Consider the following 20,278-nt stretch of genomic DNA (forward strand, 5'->3'; position numbering starts at 1 on the left):
TTGGATAACTTGTGTATGTTTATTCCTACAGAAATTAGATGACAGTTGTGATTAAAAATCAAACAAGATGAGCAGTTTAGCTCTAATCTATTCTACAGCTAGCTGCAGAGAGCTAGACAGCATGCTCAGGGTAGTAGGTAAGCCACAGTGAAAGTAAACCTCGACCAATTTGAAATATTTACTTCTGCAGGCCTTACCTTAAAAGTTCCTGAGCTTTTTGCAAAGTTTCCCCCAAGCGGGGACTTTAAAGGGGAATATTTTTATTAACCCAGAACTTAATTTTGAACAAGGTTCCTGCCATTGAATCACACCAGTTCCTAGATTCCTCTGCTAGTAGATTGCTTTCTGAGTCCTTGCCTCAAGTGAAGGAGTTCAAGTATCTAGGGGTCTTGCTCATGAGTGAGGGTAGAATGGATTGATGCAGTGTCAGCGCCGTGAGTACAATTAGGATGCCTCTTGGATGCCTCCCTGTGGAGGTTTTCCAGTCATGCACAACTGGGAGGAGACCCCAGGCGAGACCCAGGACTTGGTGGAGGGATTATACATCTCCTCTGGCCTAGGAACAGCTGGAAAGAGCTGGAAAATGTCACTTGGGAGAAAAATGTCTGAGCTGACTTGTTCAGTCTGCTGCAACTGGGAGCCGGTCCCAGATAAGCAGAAGTGAATGGATGTTCCTAATTCTTCGTGAAGGTTCATGATGTTGAAAAGCACCTAAAACAATTAAGGGGCAACTTGGAAAATGGACACTGCAGCCAGAAGGGTGTGGTAACCGGGACGGCCCATAAGGGGGGGGGGACTTTCTGGGGCCCAGCATAAGGAGGGGGCCCAAAGAGGAAAGCATAACACAGTCCATCCTAAATTTAAGCAACGGTAACCAAATCTTATAACAAAACCCTTTTTTAAAATGTACTGTTGTGTGTTTCACAAAGGAAACAATTTCACTTCTAAAGGGGGTATGCACCTTTATTTATACATTCATATTACTGTTACTCCAGTACTGTCAGTGTTAGCCATGCCAGTACTTGCACAATTGTTGTCTAAGGCATTTGACCCAGACAATAATGTAATAAATAATAATAATGTGTTCCCAAACTTGATTACTACAAGCTCCAAAAGTTCACTTGAGATAGGCTAATGTGAATATATTGAAATCAGTAAGTCATCTAGGGGATGGTGACAGTGTGGAAGTTGTAGGGCAGTTCGCCTACCTTGGCAGAATAATCCATCGATGCCCTGACTGCAAGGCTGAGCTCAAACAAAGTCTTGGACAGCACATGGGGCAATGGGTTAGCTGAGCAAGAGAGTGTGGTGTTCCCAGTATCTGAGCATGCAGTCTTGCTATACTCTCGTAAGGCCTGGACGTTGACTTATGGCCAGAGGTGCTGGCTGGACTCCTTTGTGCAAACTTAGCTTTAGTGCATTTTTGGGTAGCATTGGCAAGACCATGTGTCTAATACTGACGTGCTCAGGAGAATAGGGATGGGAAGGATAAGCTGGTTGATAAGGAAATGGCAGCTGCGCTTTTGTGGGCACCTGGTGCACTTTCCCAGGCTTGATCCGTCTCACTGCATACTGGGTGCCAAGAACTGGGTGGGCTGGTCCAGATGTCGGGGCGACCACTTGCATAGTGGAGGGGGCAGCTGGGAGGATACCTGGAGAGACGCATGGGCTTTGCACGGGCCTGGGAGATGGCCATCAGGAGGCCAGAGCAGTACAGGACCAAGGTTGACACGGTAAAGTGTCAAACCACCATGTTCTACCATACCTGAACTGACCTGGGGAGGTCCCAACTTACTTGGCTTTCAGGGACCAAGCCATTTCTGTGGGTGGGTCTGGTGGTAAAAAAAAAAAAGTGTTTGTTGGTTTACTTCTGTGACATCCCTGCCAAACAATTATACTTCACCAAAACAAAAATTTGCATTATTGAAATGTAGTATGACAATGCAAAATTGACTAAACTACCCTAAAATGCTGCATTTTGACATCGGTGAAGGCAAAGTGTTATCTAAAGGCAAACCTTATCAAGAGTGCCCGGTTTTTGTGTGTTTTAACCCTTAATAGGTCCATCATTACAGATCATGCTGGATCACGAATATCATACATTGGGTTCAAATGGGGGCAACAACTTCCAGACCCCCATATCCACCAGATGGCAGCATCATCATCTATACTACCAACGATGTCGAGCATTGACAACAGAGTGCCCTGTCCTCATGGTTCTGCAGCAGCATTTACATAACAGTAATTAGCGTTTAGCTCAATCAAGTTGGACATAACACAATAAATTCATATTTGACAGAGGCTTGGATAGCACTCCTGTAGTGCCTCACAGTTTCTATTCCATACTTGCGTGCATTCCATACTTCAGTGCTCTGCCTACGTTTGTTTTTTTCAACATTTGCATTGAATCATCAGCATACCCACCCTATAGGTTGATGGCTTCTGTCTCTGCCTCTTTTTTGCAGTGGCTGACGCACACAAACCCTCTGCAGAGACAGGCATATGAGAGACAGTGTGAGTCAGACTGATTATTCAGCCCAGTTGTGCAGAAATCTCTCTTTCTCTCTCTTTACATACATCACACTGACGCTCCATCGCTGACACTACTTCCTGCTGCATCAACACAGAAGCCGCTGTATGAAACTTCAGCATCTGATGTCTGGTACCATAGCAACAGCGAACAACCAATAAGGGGGCTCCTTAAGAAGCGACGAGCCATGGGTCAATAGCTTTTTTACCCCCTTGCTGTTATTGGGTCTGTGGCAAACTTATCCAGCGCCAGACTGACAATTAACCTTATATGGACTATGACCTATTTTATTCCTCTGATTTAAACACCATCTTTAAGCTCTCCTTCCTTCATGGTGTGTAGGGATAAAGGATCACGTGTGGACTATGTGTGCAAATCAAAACACTCAATGCAAACAGCAAAGGAAGCCCACTTTCCAACAAGGTTATGTCCCTTTAGCATTCATTTCTGATGCAGGCTATGTATTGTGAACTTGTTTCGCAGTTTTATAGCTCAGGCATGAGCATAAGTCGTGAAATTAAATTATTTTGTCATGACTGTACGGGTTAATGAGCGGGACCACTATGGCTTCTGTCTGCCTTTACGCTGATGGCTCGTTCAACCTGCACGTGCCTCTGCGTCACGGCCGTTAAAGCCCGTGTGCCGGGCCGTCTGAGGACAACCGTTCCGGAGCCAGCCAGACAGTACACATCGTAAAAAAAAACCCAGACGGACTGCTCTTTATCGACACTGTCTATCGCAGCGAAACAGTTTGTGTGGGCGCAGTGGACTAGGACACACTCATCCTCTTGATTTAATGAGCTCAAGATACTTTAAAGGGAAACAAACAACCAGAGAGCAACAACAAACGGTCGCTCCAACGTAAAACAAGTCACGTCTGTCTTCGGGCGGTATGACAAAAATAACACCATAAAATAGTACAGTAGTTGGATAAAAACTGTACAAAGCATCAAAGAGTCAGTCATATGAGGTGACATGTACTCAGTTGACCGCATAGTGGCAGCATTACAGCACAACTTGAAGCTAAAAACAAGAAGCCGGGGGTAAGCGGGGTCAAGCTAGCCCTGAGAAGCTACGAAAAAAACGGATGTTGTATGTATTTCATTGGAAAAATAAAACAGTTTATATGTACATGGGTATTCCTTAGCAGAGGCTGTATGTAAATATGAATTTGCACACAATTATCGATGTTGATTAACGCTGTGTCATTAAAACCGCCAAGTGGAAGCATGAACACGTTTGACATGTGTGGTGAAAATTGAGTAAATTAAATAGTATCAATGTTATTGCTCTATGTGAGCCCTGCGTTTTAACAGCTTTTTTGCGATTTTTAATCTCAACCCAGTTTACACGTTGTCCTCATCGAATGGTTTATTTTGAAAGGGAATGGGCGGAAATGAGATGCTACTCCTCTGTCGCCTGACTCTCCGAGGAAAGGGAAAGCAAAGCGATCAGGCGGTAGAAATGGAGAGCAAAAGGACTGGGAGGGTGAGCGAAAACGTTCAAGAGACATGGCGTGGCAACATGGCAAAATAAGGGGACCTTAGTTCACCCTAAGGAGTTCTGTTAAGAACGAAGACAGGTCGGAGGAGTCGTGCTAACTGTCTGGAGGATTATCATTTCGCTTTGGCTTTGCTCTTTCCTCGTAATCAGCGCGCACACAACGTTAGTGTTGGGCAGAATCTGCAGAGAGAAGTCCGAAGCTAACAACACAATCTGACAGCATAAAAGGTAAAAATAAGTGACTTCTTTGACGAGAATTCATTCCGACTGGACTTGTTTACAACTGCAATGGTTAAAATAGTGGTGAAGTTACACTGTCGTTCAGCGTTCATTGTTTGGCAGATAATTTTCCAAGCATTGTTAGCGAGTGAAAGGCAACACACTTGTAATGGTATTTTTGCTTGCTTGAACTGACATGATGTTACTGTCGTGTCATGGCGCAGCAACATGCATGATTAACTAGCCATTCATCGATTAGAGTTGCTATGCTAATGTTAGCTGCTTATATGAAAAATGTTACGAAGTGCCACATGGGGCTCTGTTGTAACCTACCTGTCAGCAGCGGAGGTCCTGTCCGGACATGCCCTTGGACACGAGGCTCATGCCCTGGGCGGAAACCCTTTTTCTAAACAGTTATGCCAGATTAACACTCAACCACAGTCATGAAGTAACAACACAGAAGGCAAAGAAATCGGATGTTAACAGTGCCCTGCTTGTCTTTTTCTGCTCTGTTATAGCAAAGAAAGCTTTTTAAACATGCAGTTAAATTGATTCATTGTTAAAGTTGATGAGACACTTTTATCTCCCTTTTCACTCTTCATTTCAGGATGTATGGGAAACTAGTGTGTGCAAAAATACGAGTTATTTTTCCTCCTTTGTAACATGCAACCTCAGTGATCTTAGTTCCCCTCAATCTGAGTAACTCAGTGTTGATCAGTGTCCCCTATTGTGTTCAGCTCCCTCAGTATGAGTCGAGATGGGTGGATGAGGAAGAGAGCCAATGCCAGTGGTGACAATGGTTGGGCTGAAAGAGTAAGTATTACTTACATTATAATAATCTACAACTCATGTCAGAAATTACAACTGTTTATAAACATTAGAGCAGGGATTCTCAAATGGTCATGACTCAGGTCCCACTAGCGCCTCTGTAATGACATATCACAACCCCAAGATTCAAAAATTTTCTATCACTCTGTTGCAGTTTTGATTTTAGATGGAACAAAAATTAGGATTTTAAAGGGACAGAACAAAACAAAAGTGCATCATTACAGAAACTGAGAGAGAACATGCATTTGGTTTATTTACTCATTTTCCTGTGATAATATATGCAAATTTAGTAGGTTTTCTTGAGATCTTATGAAATTAGCACATGTCATGGTCTTTAGAAAACAACCACAACTTACACATTATCACAACAAAACTGCTGGTTCTTCTCAGCTGATAGAGCAGGCACCCATATACAGAGGCAGAAGTCCTTGATGCACTGCTTGTTGGAGTGAATCCCCATCTCAACACTGTGTAGTGCATGTCTTCCTCCACTGTCTCTCCCCATATTTTACATCTCTCTTCCTCTTAATTAAGCAATTAAGTAAAACTTTATTTATGTAACACTTTTAAAGCACTCAGTTAAAAAGTGCTTCCCAGAGAAATAAGAACAGATAAACACTTTAAAAAAGGAAAAAACTGAATCACGTTGTAAGTCACATGATTGAAAGGAACATAAAAAGATTCAGTTACAATATGGAGATGACCTGAGCACCAAAGGAAATGTAAGTTACATGAAAGCCTGTCTTAAAAGGTACATTTTTAAATCTTTTTTGAGACGTTCCAGCGTTGTTGCTGATCTGATGGACTGTGGGTGTTTATTCCCACAGTCCCACACATACCTAGGCAAACACTGACAACCTACTGAAAACAGTTCATTGACCCACTATTGGGTACTGCCCCAGTTCAGAACCACTGCATTAGAGACCATCTAATTTTTGTCAAACTGATTGATTCCCATCAAAAGATAAATCTGAATCTGCTGTTATTGTCTCACAATCTGCGCCTATTTATACACTTTTTGCAGATTGTATAACGCTAAAAGAATAATGCTTTAGGGCATTTTTTTAAGCAGTGATGGCAATTTGTAGTTTGCCAAGCAAGTGAGCCTCCAAGTCTATTGTTGACAATGTTCTCAGAACTGGCTACAGCTCATAAAGCAGAGCATCACAGCTGTGCAGACAGTGATCTGCGTTATAATTGCTTGACATTGATTAAAAATGTTACATATTCTTTAGTGTACAGGTACATCTAAAAATGATCAAAAATTGTACCTCCATATAATCTCGATTCATCTTATACTAAGTGAAATATTTAGATTTTTTGTTTTAATCTTGACAATTACAGCTTAAAAAAATCCACTATCTCAATATCAGAATATTACAAAACACCAATCAAAAAACATGATTTTTTATACAGAAATGTAAACCTTCTAGAAAATGCATTTAGGCACTCAGTACTAGGGATGGGAATTGATAAGATTTTATCTATCAATGCCATTATCGATTCAATTCTTTATCAATACTTTCCTGTGAATTTTCTTTTTCGAAAAAGTAGACTATACAGTGTGCCATAAGTCTGAATTGTACTTGTGGTGGTAGCCAGTAGAAGGGGTCAACATTGCACACAAGGACAAAAAAGTTAACTTCTATGTATGTGTCTACCAGTACTTGACATTGAACTAAATTATTTGATTTATTCTGAAATTTTCATAAATATGTTTATCTAATCAAACTCGTATGGAATGTTAGACAAATGACATAGGATTCTTTTTACACCGGTCACTTAAACTAACCAAGTTAAAGTTTCTGAAAGTGATTTGTATTTACCCTAACACCATAGATTAGACTGTACCAGCCATCTCTGATCAGACTGATGTAGTCTTTTCTGATATTGTGTTTTCACTGCTTAGTAGCAGTGTCTAATGTCTAGTTGACGTTGACTGGCATTATTATCAATAGTGTCTTTAAGAATTATTGTGTCTTATTGTACACAATATCCTGCTGAAAGTTTACCTTTGTTATTTATATAAGCCTTCTTTCCATACAAACAACATAACCATTCAACAAATGAGGAGGTGTGGAACACTCATCTAAAATGTAGGCTTCATCAACCGATTTATTATGGATAAGATTATTTTTGCAGCATTTGATTATTACTACATTATTAGTTAGCACTTATAGCCCAATTTCTTCCGAATTTTAATTCTCTAGTTTTAGTAATCGGTTGGTCTTAAACTAATTTAGGAGTTTGATTACTGCTTTAATCTGCTCACCTCAGGTCCATAATCCTTGCACACACCTACCCCAGCTTGTATACAGTCTCTTCTCCTCTTTCTCTACCTGTCTCTGTGATCTTAGATCTATGACAGCAGCACTACGATTGATCAGTTTCTTTAGCAACCACTCCTTAAGTGTTTCTTGCTTGCGCTTTGTGATCTGCTTGAGGACGAGCCTTGCTCGCAAGTAAAACATGCGAGTGAAGTGAGCGAGAAAAAAGGAGATTTTGGATGAGTAAACTGATCGCGGAAGGCGGATATGTCGGTAACTACACCTGGATAGGCTGCATAGTGGCTTGCTGCCACCTGTGAGAAATACTAACCCTATATTGTCACCAGTCCCTTCCGCTGATCAACTGCCCAAACCCATGTGTGTATTTATGCAAATGAGGGGGAGCGAGAGCAGCTGCGCTAATGATCAAGACTTCTGTCGCTTATTATGATGTGACCGTTTCCTTCATCATTCATCATGTTTGCTTTTTGACATAACAGGGCACTAAAAAATATTCTAGGTTTATGAATTACACAGGATTTTCCCACATTGTGAGAGCAAAACTTTGGAACTTAATATTTTGTGTGCAACTCATGCAAATGCTTTTAAATCCTCGTCAGGAGGAGGAGCATATCGAAGCCGAGTTGAAGAGTGAAGTAGGCTTGAATGCTGGTGTGAATACCGCAGAAAATGGCTACCTCAAGGGGAAGTAAGGCATTGATAAGGGAACTGTTAAGAGTAAATGTAAATGATGTTGATGGATTGAACCAAATGAAACTGGTTCTCAGCTGGAACCGGTTCTCAATTCCCATCACTACTCAGCACTTGGTCTGGGCTCTGTTTACACAAATTACTGCATCTTTGTGATGAGGCATGGAGAAAATCCATCTGGGGCACTGCTGAGGTGTTATGAAGTCCAGGTTGTTTTGATAGCAGCCTTCAACTCGTCTGTATTGTTGAGTCTGGTGTCTCTCATTTTTGTCTTCACAATACTCCAGAGATTTTGATTTATGACATTTTCTGTGGTTCAGCAGTGGCTTGACACCACACGACACTTGTAGCCCATTTCTTAGACGTGTCTGTTTGTGGTGGCTCTTGATAAACTGACTCCAGCTTCAGCAGACTCTTTGTGAAGCTCCCCTAAGTGAGTCTGCGGTCTTCCTTGTTGATTGTGCATCTTTTCTCCCCACACTTTTCCCTTCCAGTCAACTTTCCATGACTATGCTTTGATACAGCACTCTGAGAACAGCCTGCCCTTTCAGCAGTGACCTTCTGTGGCTTACTGTCCTTGTGAAGGGTGTCAGTCATTGTCTTCTGGACATCCTAGTCATCCAAGTCAGCAGTGCTCTCTATGATTGTGGTTGTGTATACTGAACCAGTGGGAGAATGAAGGCTTGGGAGACCTTTGGACTTTTCCGCAGTATTACAGTTTTTTGAGATAGTGGTTTTTTTTTTATTTTCATGAGCTATAAGTAATAATCAAGATAAAAAAAAGTCTTGAGTATTCAATTTTCAATTTATATGAGATGAATCTAGAATATATATGAAATTTAACCTTTTTTAATTAAATCACAACCAAAAAAAAAACCTTTTTCATTTTTCTGAGATATTACACATTCAGATTTTTAAAGACATTTTTTCACAAGCATCTGTAAATCTTTAATAACTCATATTCAATGTTTGTAAGAAATCTGATTTACTATGTGAGTTAATAAAGTATTTCAGCTCTGTAAATCTTTATGAATGTTTTCTTACCTGTACCTGTCTTTGCTCTCCTCATTGTTTGCAGGGTGGCTATATGGCTGCCAAAGTTGCTAAGCTGGAAGAGCAGTTTAGACTTGATGCCCCCAGAGAAAAACGGAAGGAAGGCTCGTGCTCCAACATTTTCAGTGGAGTGGCTATCTATGTCAATGGATACACAGGTAATGTGATGCTCAATTACATGGATTTTATTGCATCTATTTGGTATGACCTCAGAGAGAATAATGTAGGTTAAATGTAAAGTTTATATTTTGCCACTGTTAAGCTACTAAGGTGAAAAATGTTAGGAAGAGGTGATTAATGTTAGGAATCAAATCAAAAAGGGGTTCTTCATTTTTATTTTGTGCCTGGTTGTGATTAGACCCAAGTGCAGATGAGCTTCGCAGACTGATGATGCTGCACGGTGGTCAGTTCCACATCTACTACTCCCGCTCCAAGACCACCCACATCATCGCCAATAACCTGCCAAACAGCAAAATTCAGGAGCTCAAAGGGGAGAAGATAATCAGGCCAGAGTGGATTACTGACAGGTCTGTTCATTAGTAGTTATACTGATTGTTTTATACCATTAATTATACGAGAAATATAATAATGGAATATTGTTCTTTTCTTTCAACAGTATCAAAGCCGGACATCTTCTGCCTTACCTGCAGTACCAGCTGTACGCCAAACACAAAGGCCCACTCTTCCCTGGCATGGCTCTGCGGCAAAACGCCGAGATCCCTGGACCGAGCCGTCAGCTGAGCCATCAAAAGCTTCCTCTGCCACAGCGCAGCATTCAGCACTCTGCTTTCAACAACGAGCAATCATCCAGCAGTCAGAGTAACTCCATCCCCGACCCCAGCAACAGCCGATTTCACCAAGGCAACGTCCAGCCTCAGTCCATCCAGCAAAGCCCTTCAGCTCGCTCTTTTAACCCCCAACAGAGTCACTCGTCAGCCGGTAACCTTAGTGCAGACCCAAGGCACAAAAGCTCTTTATACACCATACACCCCCAAAGACCCCCACAGACTTCACTTCAAACACCTCAACCTAATCTCCAGCACCAGAGAGCTGGCCAACCACAACCTCAGATTAACTCTTCATGCAACAGTGCCCAGAGCAGATGCAAAGAAGAGGAAATAAAAATGTAAATATGCAAAGCGTGTAAAGGAACAAAATGTAGCCATTTTTAACTGTTAATAAATGTATGTTTATAGATATATGGTGCCATGATATTCATAAAGGTTTCTTCATCTCTTTTAGAAATGGATCCCTGAAAACCTCACTGGACCTGATGAGCCATTCAAACATCAGTGAAATGCAAGTGTGTGATAAAGCAGATCCCCCCCTGCAGGTGGTGAAAGAAGCACCCCTGACCAACGGACATGCTCACCTTCATAATTGTGCCTTAGAGCCAGAGGACCTGTCCCCTTTTACCTCCGTTGGCGTAAAGCTACCTGAAGGCAGAGTCAATACTCCTGACCCCTACGAGTTTCCCCACAGTCCTCCAAAGCAATCCGACCATTCTCTTGATCTGCTGGAGCGATCTATTTCATCAGTAGACAGCGAGCAGAGACCTAAACCTTCATCTCCCACCTTTCAGGAGACTGTAAAACTCACAGATACCCACCTACTCCCAAAACAGCTCCAATCATCCTGTCAAGTTGATTCAAACTCCGAAAAGACCCCTCTCTCACCTTCATCTTTTTCACACTCTTCCATTCGACTGAATGGAAGTCACCATAATGCCTTCTCATCAGACCCTGCCTCACTAAATAACAAAACAGCCAAACCAGATCCTCCCTCTGAAAAGTCGTCATCATACAAGCCTTCAACCCAGCTGTTGGCACAGACGGGCGGTTTGATCTCTGAGTTCTACTCTCACTCACGTTTACACCAGATCTCCACATGGAGGTCAGGCTTCTCCGAGTACGTCAATGAGCTGCATAGCAAACGAAAAACTGCAGGGGGCGCTTCATTCCCAGGGAAGGAGCGACTGAGGAAGTCATTGGCACAGCGCACTGCAGACAGTCAAGGTATGAAACAAAGGGCTGTTTTTTTTCAGCTGTTTTCTTCAAATAGTAACTTCACTTTTGTAGTTTTTGTTTGCTGTCAAAGACCGCTGTTTAATGGTGTCATGGTGGCTCAATGGCCACAGCTAAACTGAATTTGCAAGGAGGCACATTTCATTACTTAGTTCTTTGTTTAGATCTGTTTGTGATTTCTGGAGAACAATCTTATCTTCTAATTATTAATGTTTGTGTTCAGGTACTACAACATCCACAAATGTAAAATCATGCATTTTTCATGTGGACATGGACTGTTTCTTTGTGTCTGTGGGGATCCGACACCGACCAGAGCTCAAAGGCAAGTTATCTTCTGTCTCTTTAATTTATTCTCTGCCAGTGAACCCATCAGATGTCTAGAGAATAGTCTTCAAACTGTCAGAGCTCCTGACTGAAGTCACCTTTTTTTTTTTCTTACAGGAAAGCCTGTAGCTGTAACCAGTAACCGTGGACAGGGCCGAGTGCCCCAGAGACCTGGGGCCAACCCTCAGCTGGAGCTGCAGTACTACCAGTGGAAACAGACTCATCCTCAGTCTGGTGAGATGAGCATAAATGAAGGGTTGTTACCGAATACTTTCATTCTTAAGATTAAAAAAAAAGCTATGAGAAACGCCAAGCAATGAAAAAATTGGTATATTTATAATGCGAAATATGGATGATGTGTCCTGAGAAAAAAAGTGCAAAGCTGTAACACAGCTACCTACTACTGGCCAGCACTGTAGCTCTGATTAACAGACCTGCTTTCTGTACTCTACTGGGCAGATGTAAATCAGGACATTTTTATCTAGAAAATGATGGTCTTTGTTGGCTAACAATTTTACATCATTTTCTGCAGAGTAGTACTGCAACAGTATACATGTGTTTATTTCCTTCATGTGCATTGGAACAACACAAAAAAATCTGAAGAAAAAAGACAAAATTGACATAATTTTACACAAAACTCAAATATGGGCTGGACAAAATTATTGGCACCTTTTTAAAACTGTGGTTAAATCATTTTATTTCAAGCATGTGATGCTCATTTAAACCCACCTGTGGCAGTAACAGGTGCAGGCAATATAAAAATCACACCTGAAGCCAGTTAGAATGTATAAAAGTTGACTCAACCTTTGTGTTGTGTGCCTGTGTGTGTCCCACCAAGCATGGAGAAGAGAAAGAGGAGCCGAGAATTGTCTGAAGACTTAAGAAGCAAAATTGTGGAAAAATATGAACAATCTCAAGGTTTCAAGACCATCTCCATAGATCTTGAAATTCCTTTGTCCACTGTGTGTTATATAATCAAGAACTTTATAACCCATGGAACTGTGGCTAATCTCCCTGGATGTGAGCGGAAGATAAAAATTGACAAAAGAATGCAATGCAGGATAGTTGGAATGGTGGATAAACATCCTCAGTCAACTTCCACACAAATTCAGGCTGTCCTGCAGACTCAGGGTGCAAAAGTGTCAGCTCAGACCATACATCGTAATCTGAATGAGATGAAGCGCTATGGCAGGAGACTGAGGAGAACCCCACTGCTGACAAAGAGATATAAAAAAGCCGGACTGGAGTTTGCAAAATGTACCTGAGTAAGCCTCAATCCTTCTGGAAGAACATTTTGTGGACAGATGAGACTAAGGTACAGCTTTTTGGAAAAGCAGGTCATTCTACTGTTTACAGAAAATGGAATGAGGCCTACAAAAAAAGAACACAGTACCTACAGTCAAACATGGTGGAGGTTCAAGGATGTTTTGGGGTTATTTTGCTGCCTCTGGCACTGGGTGCCTTGACTGTGTGCAAGGAATCATGAAATCTGAGACTATCAAAAGATTTTGGGTCGCAATGTAGGGCCTATTGTCAGAAAGCTGGGTCTGCATCAGAGGTCACGGGTGTTCCAGCAGGACAACGACCTGAAACATACCTCCAAAAAGCACCAAGAAGGCGCGCCGGTAGTCGAGTGGTTAAGGCGCATGCCATATACGCAGGCGACCCGGGTTCGAACCCAGCCCGTGGCACTATTTCCTGCATGTCTCTCCCCGCTCTCTCCCCTGTTTCCGACTCTATCCACTGTCCTATCAAATAAAGGCAAAAAGGCCAAAAATAAATAAATAAATAAATCTTTAAAAAAAAAAAAAAAAAAAGCACCAAGAAATGGTTGGAGACAAAGCAATAGAGAGTTCTGAAGTGGCCAGCAATGAGTCTGGATCTAAATCCCATTGAACACCTATGAAGAGATCTCAAAACTGCTGTTGCAAGAAGCACCCTTCAAATCTGAGAGACCTGGAGCAGTTTGCTAAAGAAGAGTGGTCCAAAATTCCAGTTGAGAGGTGTAAGAAGCTTGTCGATGGTTATAGGAAGCGAAATTGAGGGTGCCAATAATTTTGTCCGGCCCATTTTTTTGAGTTTTGTGTAAAATTATGTCAATTTTGTCTTTTTTCTTCTGATTTTTTGTCTTGTTCCAATGCACAAAAAGGAAATGAACATGTGTATACCTAAAACATTTGTTGATTGCAACAGCTTCTGGGAGAAATTATGTATTTTCTGGAAACATTCCAGGGGTGCCAATATTTTCGTCCATGACTGTATGTTTTCTTGTACATTTGTTACTTTTTATCTAAGATGCTTGTGCCCTTGTTCTGCCTGACAGATAGTGCAGACGGGGATCTTTACAGGACACCCTCGCAGGAAAGTCCTGACTCCCACACAAACGGAGTGGACCAGGATGCTGCTTCTCTCTCAATGGCAGAGATTGCATCATGCAGTTATGAAGCAAGGTAAGATAAGAAAACAATATGTTTTTTTCTTTCACAATAAACAGCAACAAATATCTGATTTTTCTCCAACCGCAATGCCTATAAATTTGCCATCTCTCACAGGCAGGCAGGCGTGAGGAATGGGATGTTTTTTGGCAAAGCAAAGCAGTTGTGTCCCTCACTGCAGTCTGTCCCATATGATTTTGAGGCCTATAAAGAGGTGGCGTTTACAATGTATGAGACTCTGGCAGGGTAAGAAAGACTTCTTTCTCTTTTAATCCTCCTGTCCTTTATGTGAAAATAAACCCCAATGTGCTTTCAAATGTCTTTTTTTGGCTTTGTTTTTACTTTTTTGCAGTTACACCCATGACATTGAAGCTCTGAGCTGTGATGAGTTATTGATTGATGCTTCTGCGCTGCTAGCCGAGTTGGGCATCTCCCCAGAAGACTTGGCCAAAGTGATCAGAGCAGACATCAAAGAGAAAACAGGATGCAGTGCCTCAGTGGGCATGGGTGAGTTTATGTTGGTCTAAAGCTATAAATGTATCAAGACCTTGTTGTTATTTCACAAATTCTCACCGACTGTTCCTCTGTTCAGGGTCAAATATCCTGTTAGCTCGGCTGGCAACCCGAAAGGCGAAGCCAGACGGCCAGTATCTCTTAAAGAGTGAAGAGGTGGATGATTTTATCAGAGATCTGCCAGTGACAAGCTTACCAGGTAGATACACTGCCACCTGCTGTTCATAGAATATAGCTCATAAATAAATGTATTTATGCATTTCCTTTTTGTGTGAGTACATTTCTGTTTAATTGTGGTGTCTTTTTCAGGTGTTGGTTCTGTTATGAGCAGGAAGTTGGCTGCTATGGGCGTGAGGTCATGTGGTGACCTACAGCAGGTGTCTATGTCTCAGCTGCAAAAGAAGTTTGGTCCCCGAACTGGGCAGACTTTGTTTCGCTTTTGCAGGGGGCTGGATGACCGGCCGGTGCGTTATGAGAAGGAAAGGAAGTCTGTCTCAGCAGAGATGAACTACAACATTCGCTTTACAAAGGTAAGTCCTACTTCTGCTGTCCTCTGTCAACTCTTCTTTCTTATCCTTGCCTCCTTTCCTTGAATAAGCCTCTTGTCCCCCTTATACTGTGACTAGGTTGATGAAGCCGAGTCTTTCCTCACTAACTTGTCCATGGAGGTGCAAAAACGTTTGCAGGAAGCCAGGCTGCGAGGGCGCAGAGTTACCCTCAAGGTCATGGTTCGAAAGGCTGGAGCTCCACTGGAACCGGCTAAATATGGAGGTCATGGCATTTGTGACAACCTTGCCAAGTAAGAGACATACAGTCACCACAGCTTTTTTAATAATTATTGGGAGTACGGAAAAAGAAATTCTCATTGTTTTCTCATCTCTTTCTGTCAGGACGGTAATGCTCGCTCAGTGCACTGACAGTGGAGAGCTGATTGCTGCTGCAGTCATCAAGCTCTTTCATAGCATGAAGCTACAGGTTGAGGACCTGAGAGGAGTGGGCATCCAGGTTCAGCTTCTTGAAGGAAACTCCATCGCACAGGACCCCACAAGCTCCAAGACTCGCTCCATCAAAGACATGCTGCTCTGTCAGGGATCAAATGTGAGATCCAACTGCAGAGGTATAGTGTCTCTTTCTTCCAGTTTACCTCCTAGTTTTTGTCCGTGGAATCAGTCGAGCTCATGGTGAACATTCCAAATGTTTCAGACAACAACAGACATCAGGAAAAGACTCCTTCAACCACAGCAGCTTCATCCAGCTCTGCTCCACTCTCAACTCCCCCTGAGCCCGTACCAGGAACGAGTAGAGACCAGCATGGGTTCAGACAAACTCCTAAACATTTCAGAACACGTCTTAACTTCAGTATTGAGGTCCCCTCTCCTTCACAGGTGAAGATTTCAAGAAATTTTACATTTGTTTCTATTTTTCAAATACGTTTAAAAGCACCCTGAACATAGGAACTACAATAGCCAGGTTCATGGTTTTTGATAAGATGGTAGGTCACATTTGGTGTGAAATTTTGAGAGGCTACAGGGGACTACACTTCTGACCCCAAGATATCCCAGGATATAGTTGTTTAAAATACAAAAGGACTACAACTAGAGCTTAAGTTACATACTCTTTTTTTACTGCAGTGGGCTGGCAGCTACAGATTTTCCCCTATCTTATGTGTCTCCATTATGTCACAGGTGGATCGTTCAGTGTTGGAGGCTTTGCCCACAGAGCTGAGAGAACAAGTGGAGCAGTCATGGACAAATCGAGACGGTAGACCAAGTAACCGCTGCTCTCCCAGTACGCAGCTGGCTGCTCCTCCCCCACAGCCCTCCATGCTGAAGTCTTGTCCCAGCTCTCCTCCTCATCCTCCAGCCTCTGTCTCTGCTTTGTACACCCCTCCTGCCGGCACGTTGGTCCTACAGATTCCAAACCAGCCCGACAGTCCAGGAATTGTACTGGAACTACCTAACTTCTCACAGGTGGGGATTAAAAAGTTTGTTTTTTTTCGTTATTAAAATGTTGTAATTGCATTTAAATCAACACTTCCATAGCCTTGCAGCAGAAAAGATATTTTAAATGTAATGATAGTTGACATAAAAGCTCTCTTTATGATCATTTTAATTCCTTGACTTGACTCCCCGTTTTCTACCTTCAGGTTGACCCAGATGTTTTTGCTGCCCTCCCCAAAGAGCTCCAGGAGGAACTGAAGTCTGCATACAACCGTGTTACAAATGTACAGCCCCAGGCAAGAAACTGTGAGTCTCAAGGTTTTTATATGTAAAAGAATGAGTTAACTTTTATTAGGTTTTAATAAAAACATGAGTATTATTGAGTAGTATTATTCCCCTTGACTTCTCAGCTGTGGAGCAGAAGAATGCGCTGTTACAGCTCAAGCAGCCAGGAGTGGGGATTGGCATTGGTCGTGTGAAGCGACGGTACAAGAGAAAAAATGCAGTGAGTCCGATTAAGAAAGGTCTGTCCCCTCAGAAGAAACGTAATATGACTAACAGTCCAGCTAAGACCCTACCACTTCCTTTAAAATCACGGGAACCAGTGACAACCCTAAAGGTGAGAAATAAGACACATTTATTTAGGATAATGGTTGATTGCCATTTGGGAGCTTAACTAAAATTTGTATTTGTCCTTCTCTTAGGCTGAAAACTGTTCCTCCTCATCGATCTCCAAACCAGACATCCCAGAGTCCCTGTTAAAATTCATCCCTCGTCCTCCTCCAGCATTGGCAGGAGCTTGCGACCTGACTGACATAAAAACACTCCTTCGGGAGTGGGTCACCACCATCACAGGTATGCAGATAAAAAATACAGCTCTGAATTAGTATCTAAACCCTGGTTATCCTACATTGTATAAACATAATAGTAAGAATTAAGTAGTTCTCAACTGTTGGGTTGGGATTCAGATGTGTATCACAGAGCTCTTCTTAGTGGGTCTCGAAGGTGTGCCTGGAAAAAAATTGCACCAAAAATTAATTTTAACTTGTTTAAGACATGCTTGTTTGGCCCTCTCTCTTTGATTTGTCATATGATTTGTACTGTTTGAGGTCCACATTTATCTGATTGGTCAAAAATATTGGTTATTTGGGTTGCAATCTCTCATTGAGGAGTTAATGGTAGGTCTTGAGGCTTGACCAGTTGAGAACCACTGCCTTAGAGGATACTCATCTGATCAGTAAAAGCCTTTCATCTGGTTGAAAGGCATTTCTAAGCATTAAAAACATGATGTTAAAATTGTTTTTGTTGTTCACAGACATTTGCCAAACATGGGGTTAAGATAAGCTGGCAAATGTCACTGTTAAAAGTTTTTTTGCCAAATCAAATGTTTAATAGGATGATCCAAATATATGTGAATTTCTTCAGCATGATTCAACAATAGACAGATTGTAGAACCAATTCTGTTTCTAGAAAACATTTTTTGGTGAATTCCAACACATGCCTGCACAGATGAGTTGGGATCTCTAATACAATTTCACTGATTAACCTGTTGTTAGCTGATTAGCTGCAAAAATAAGTTTCAAACCACCTCTTCCTTTTATGTTAGAACCCATGGAAGAGGACATCCTGCAGGTGGTGAAATACTGCACTGATCTGATCGAGGATAAAGATCTGGAGAGGCTGGATTTGATTATAAAATACATGAAAAGGTCAGTACTGCACGACATAACCTCCTTTATTCTTCCTTTTCTATTTCATTGTTTCCTGATGTCACATTTTGTGTTTTTTTTTTTCTTCTCTCTGCAGGATTATGCAGCAATCGGTGGAGTCTGTTTGGAGTATGGCGTTTGACTTCATAGTGGACAACGTGCAGGTGGTTGTGCAGCAGACTTATGGAAGCACCCTGAAAATATCCTGAAGAGGGAGCGATACTGTTGCCACTGCTGTGTTGCCATCACGCTACCATCGTGACATCTTAAAGACTTAACTTTTTTAGACTCTGTTGACGCTGTAGCATCTGTAAGGATGCTCTCAGTGGCAAAAGAAATTAAAGACTAGTATTGAAAACACTATTTGAAAAGGTGTTACAGAGCTGTGACAGTATTACATTGGAGTAAATGCAGAGATTTTTTATGTACTTGCTTTTTTAGGTAAAAGTAACAAACTGAAAGGCAGGAACTATACTTAGTCTTATCCTGGACAGTAGCAAGTTTTTGCAAATCCTTTTTTTTTTTTTTTTTTTTAATCTGATTTTTTTGTAAGGTTTTCTTTTCTTATTAATGCCAAGCCATTTCAAACAAAGGTGGATTTTATATAAAAGTCTTTGCTGGAATTGCTGAACTTCTCTCTAGAACTGTGGTTCTCAACTGGTATTTTCATCCTAACCACCACCTCATCATTGAGAAACTGCAACGTAAGTTCTGTGCAAAAATTCTACAAATTAAATGATTGGTTGAAAATATAAGGAATTTGGACCGCAGTGTCTCTTTAGGGAGCTGGTGGTGGGTCCGAGACTTGACCAATTGGGAGCAACTGCTCCAGACCACGCAAAAATTAAGATTTCCTATTCATGGTAAGCATTTTACCCTCAGTAAAGCACTTGTTTTACCCTGTTTGTTTTATAGGATTAAGTAGTTTGAAAAGGCACAACATCAGGTTTATTTTTATGCTTTTTTGCAGCTGAAAGCTCTAGGTTTGAAATGACAACTTTCAAAATATCACGATAAAACACAATCTATTCAAGGTTCTAAAATCAGTATTGTAGCACTCCTCAGACGTACAACTATCCCAGAAATTGTATAATTCTGAATTAATCTATCCTGTCAATATTTCCATTGGTGCTTCATGCCAGTTGTACTGACTTATGAAGAATCTACAATTACTGTGTCACCAAAAAACAAACATGATCATCTGCTGCATACAGTAGTGTTTTTCTTATATCTTTGCAAAAAAAGTGCCAAACCCTGTTACTAAAGTGTGTAAATAGTGTTTTTAAAGATACTTGTTAAAAGTTTTAAAAGAGCAGATGTATGTGAAGGGTTTCCCTCTTGTATTGTTTACATGTAGTGAATTCTTAGTAACTGTCTATAAATTGTAAATCTTCTAACTCCTTAACTGTTTGTAAGTGTTCCAACATGGAAATCAGAAGCTTGCCAAAGCACTTCATGTGAGGTTAACTGTTGATTCTCAGTAGCACTCTGACTCACAAGGATGTTGACAGGCAATCAATAAGTAGCTTATGCATTTCTTTTTCTCTCTAACAAGCGAGATGTCCCTTCAAGATTATGTAACGTTTCATACAGCTTTTGTATCTGGAGTAAATCTTGGTTTTCAAGTGTGTTTTACTAACCAGTTTCACAAATTTAAATATTGAAATAATGCTGGATATGTACAGGAACAGTTGATCTGATTTTTAACTCTTACTCCCATCGTTTGTACATGTTTACTTCATACATCGGAGACTTTTGTAAGGCTTGTGGTTACGATCTTGTATTTCTGTGAAGTAAACTGATTGGTGATTTGAAGGACTCAGCAGATGCAGCTGGCTGGCTGGCTTGGGATCTCACCATCGTGTGAAGTTTGTGGTTTTAAAAATGTGTTTTAAAAGGTATCTCTATATGCAAACCAAATCAATCAACATGTTGAAATGAATGTATCTCAGAATGTGCAAGTCTTCACTCACTTTCAAGATGTTTGCTTCTCTTCACCTATCATATCTGTTCAGAAGGAAATGGCCAGATATAAAATGGCCAGTCTTCACTTCTCTAAACTGGCTTGTGCCTGAAGACCCGAAGCTGTGAACTTGTTTGTAAGTTTTCTAAATCTTGGTAATAAACTGTAAACTCTGTATTAATACACTAGTGTTTGTTGTGTTCTAGAAAGATGCCATCAGCCAAGACGGCTTCGCTCTCTCAGGGGTGGATAATTTATA

At 41.3% G+C, this 20,278-nt stretch overlaps 1 protein-coding gene across 1 annotated transcript; it reads left to right on the top strand.

Annotated features, from left to right (window-relative positions):
• Positions 1 to 3,956: 3,956 nt before the first annotated feature.
• Positions 3,957 to 20,194, top strand: rev1 (REV1 DNA directed polymerase). The gene is made up of 22 exons (XM_041807336.1): positions 3,957 to 4,261; positions 4,990 to 5,065; positions 9,137 to 9,269; positions 9,470 to 9,638; positions 9,728 to 10,237; positions 10,354 to 11,126; positions 11,359 to 11,457; positions 11,577 to 11,693; positions 13,783 to 13,909; positions 14,012 to 14,140; positions 14,247 to 14,401; positions 14,487 to 14,606; positions 14,717 to 14,937; positions 15,034 to 15,206; positions 15,298 to 15,524; positions 15,611 to 15,792; positions 16,093 to 16,377; positions 16,554 to 16,653; positions 16,758 to 16,966; positions 17,052 to 17,202; positions 17,954 to 18,056; positions 18,154 to 20,194. The coding sequence occupies exons 2-22, from the start codon at positions 5,000 to 5,002 to the stop codon at positions 18,263 to 18,265; spliced, it is 4,161 nt and encodes a 1,386-aa protein (XP_041663270.1). The 5' UTR covers positions 3,957 to 4,261; positions 4,990 to 4,999; the 3' UTR covers positions 18,266 to 20,194.
• Positions 20,195 to 20,278: the final 84 nt, after the last annotated feature.

This window comes from Cheilinus undulatus, linkage group 15, assembly GCF_018320785.1.
Source record: "Cheilinus undulatus linkage group 15, ASM1832078v1, whole genome shotgun sequence".
In the NCBI taxonomy this organism is placed as follows: Eukaryota; Metazoa; Chordata; class Actinopteri; order Labriformes; family Labridae; genus Cheilinus; species Cheilinus undulatus.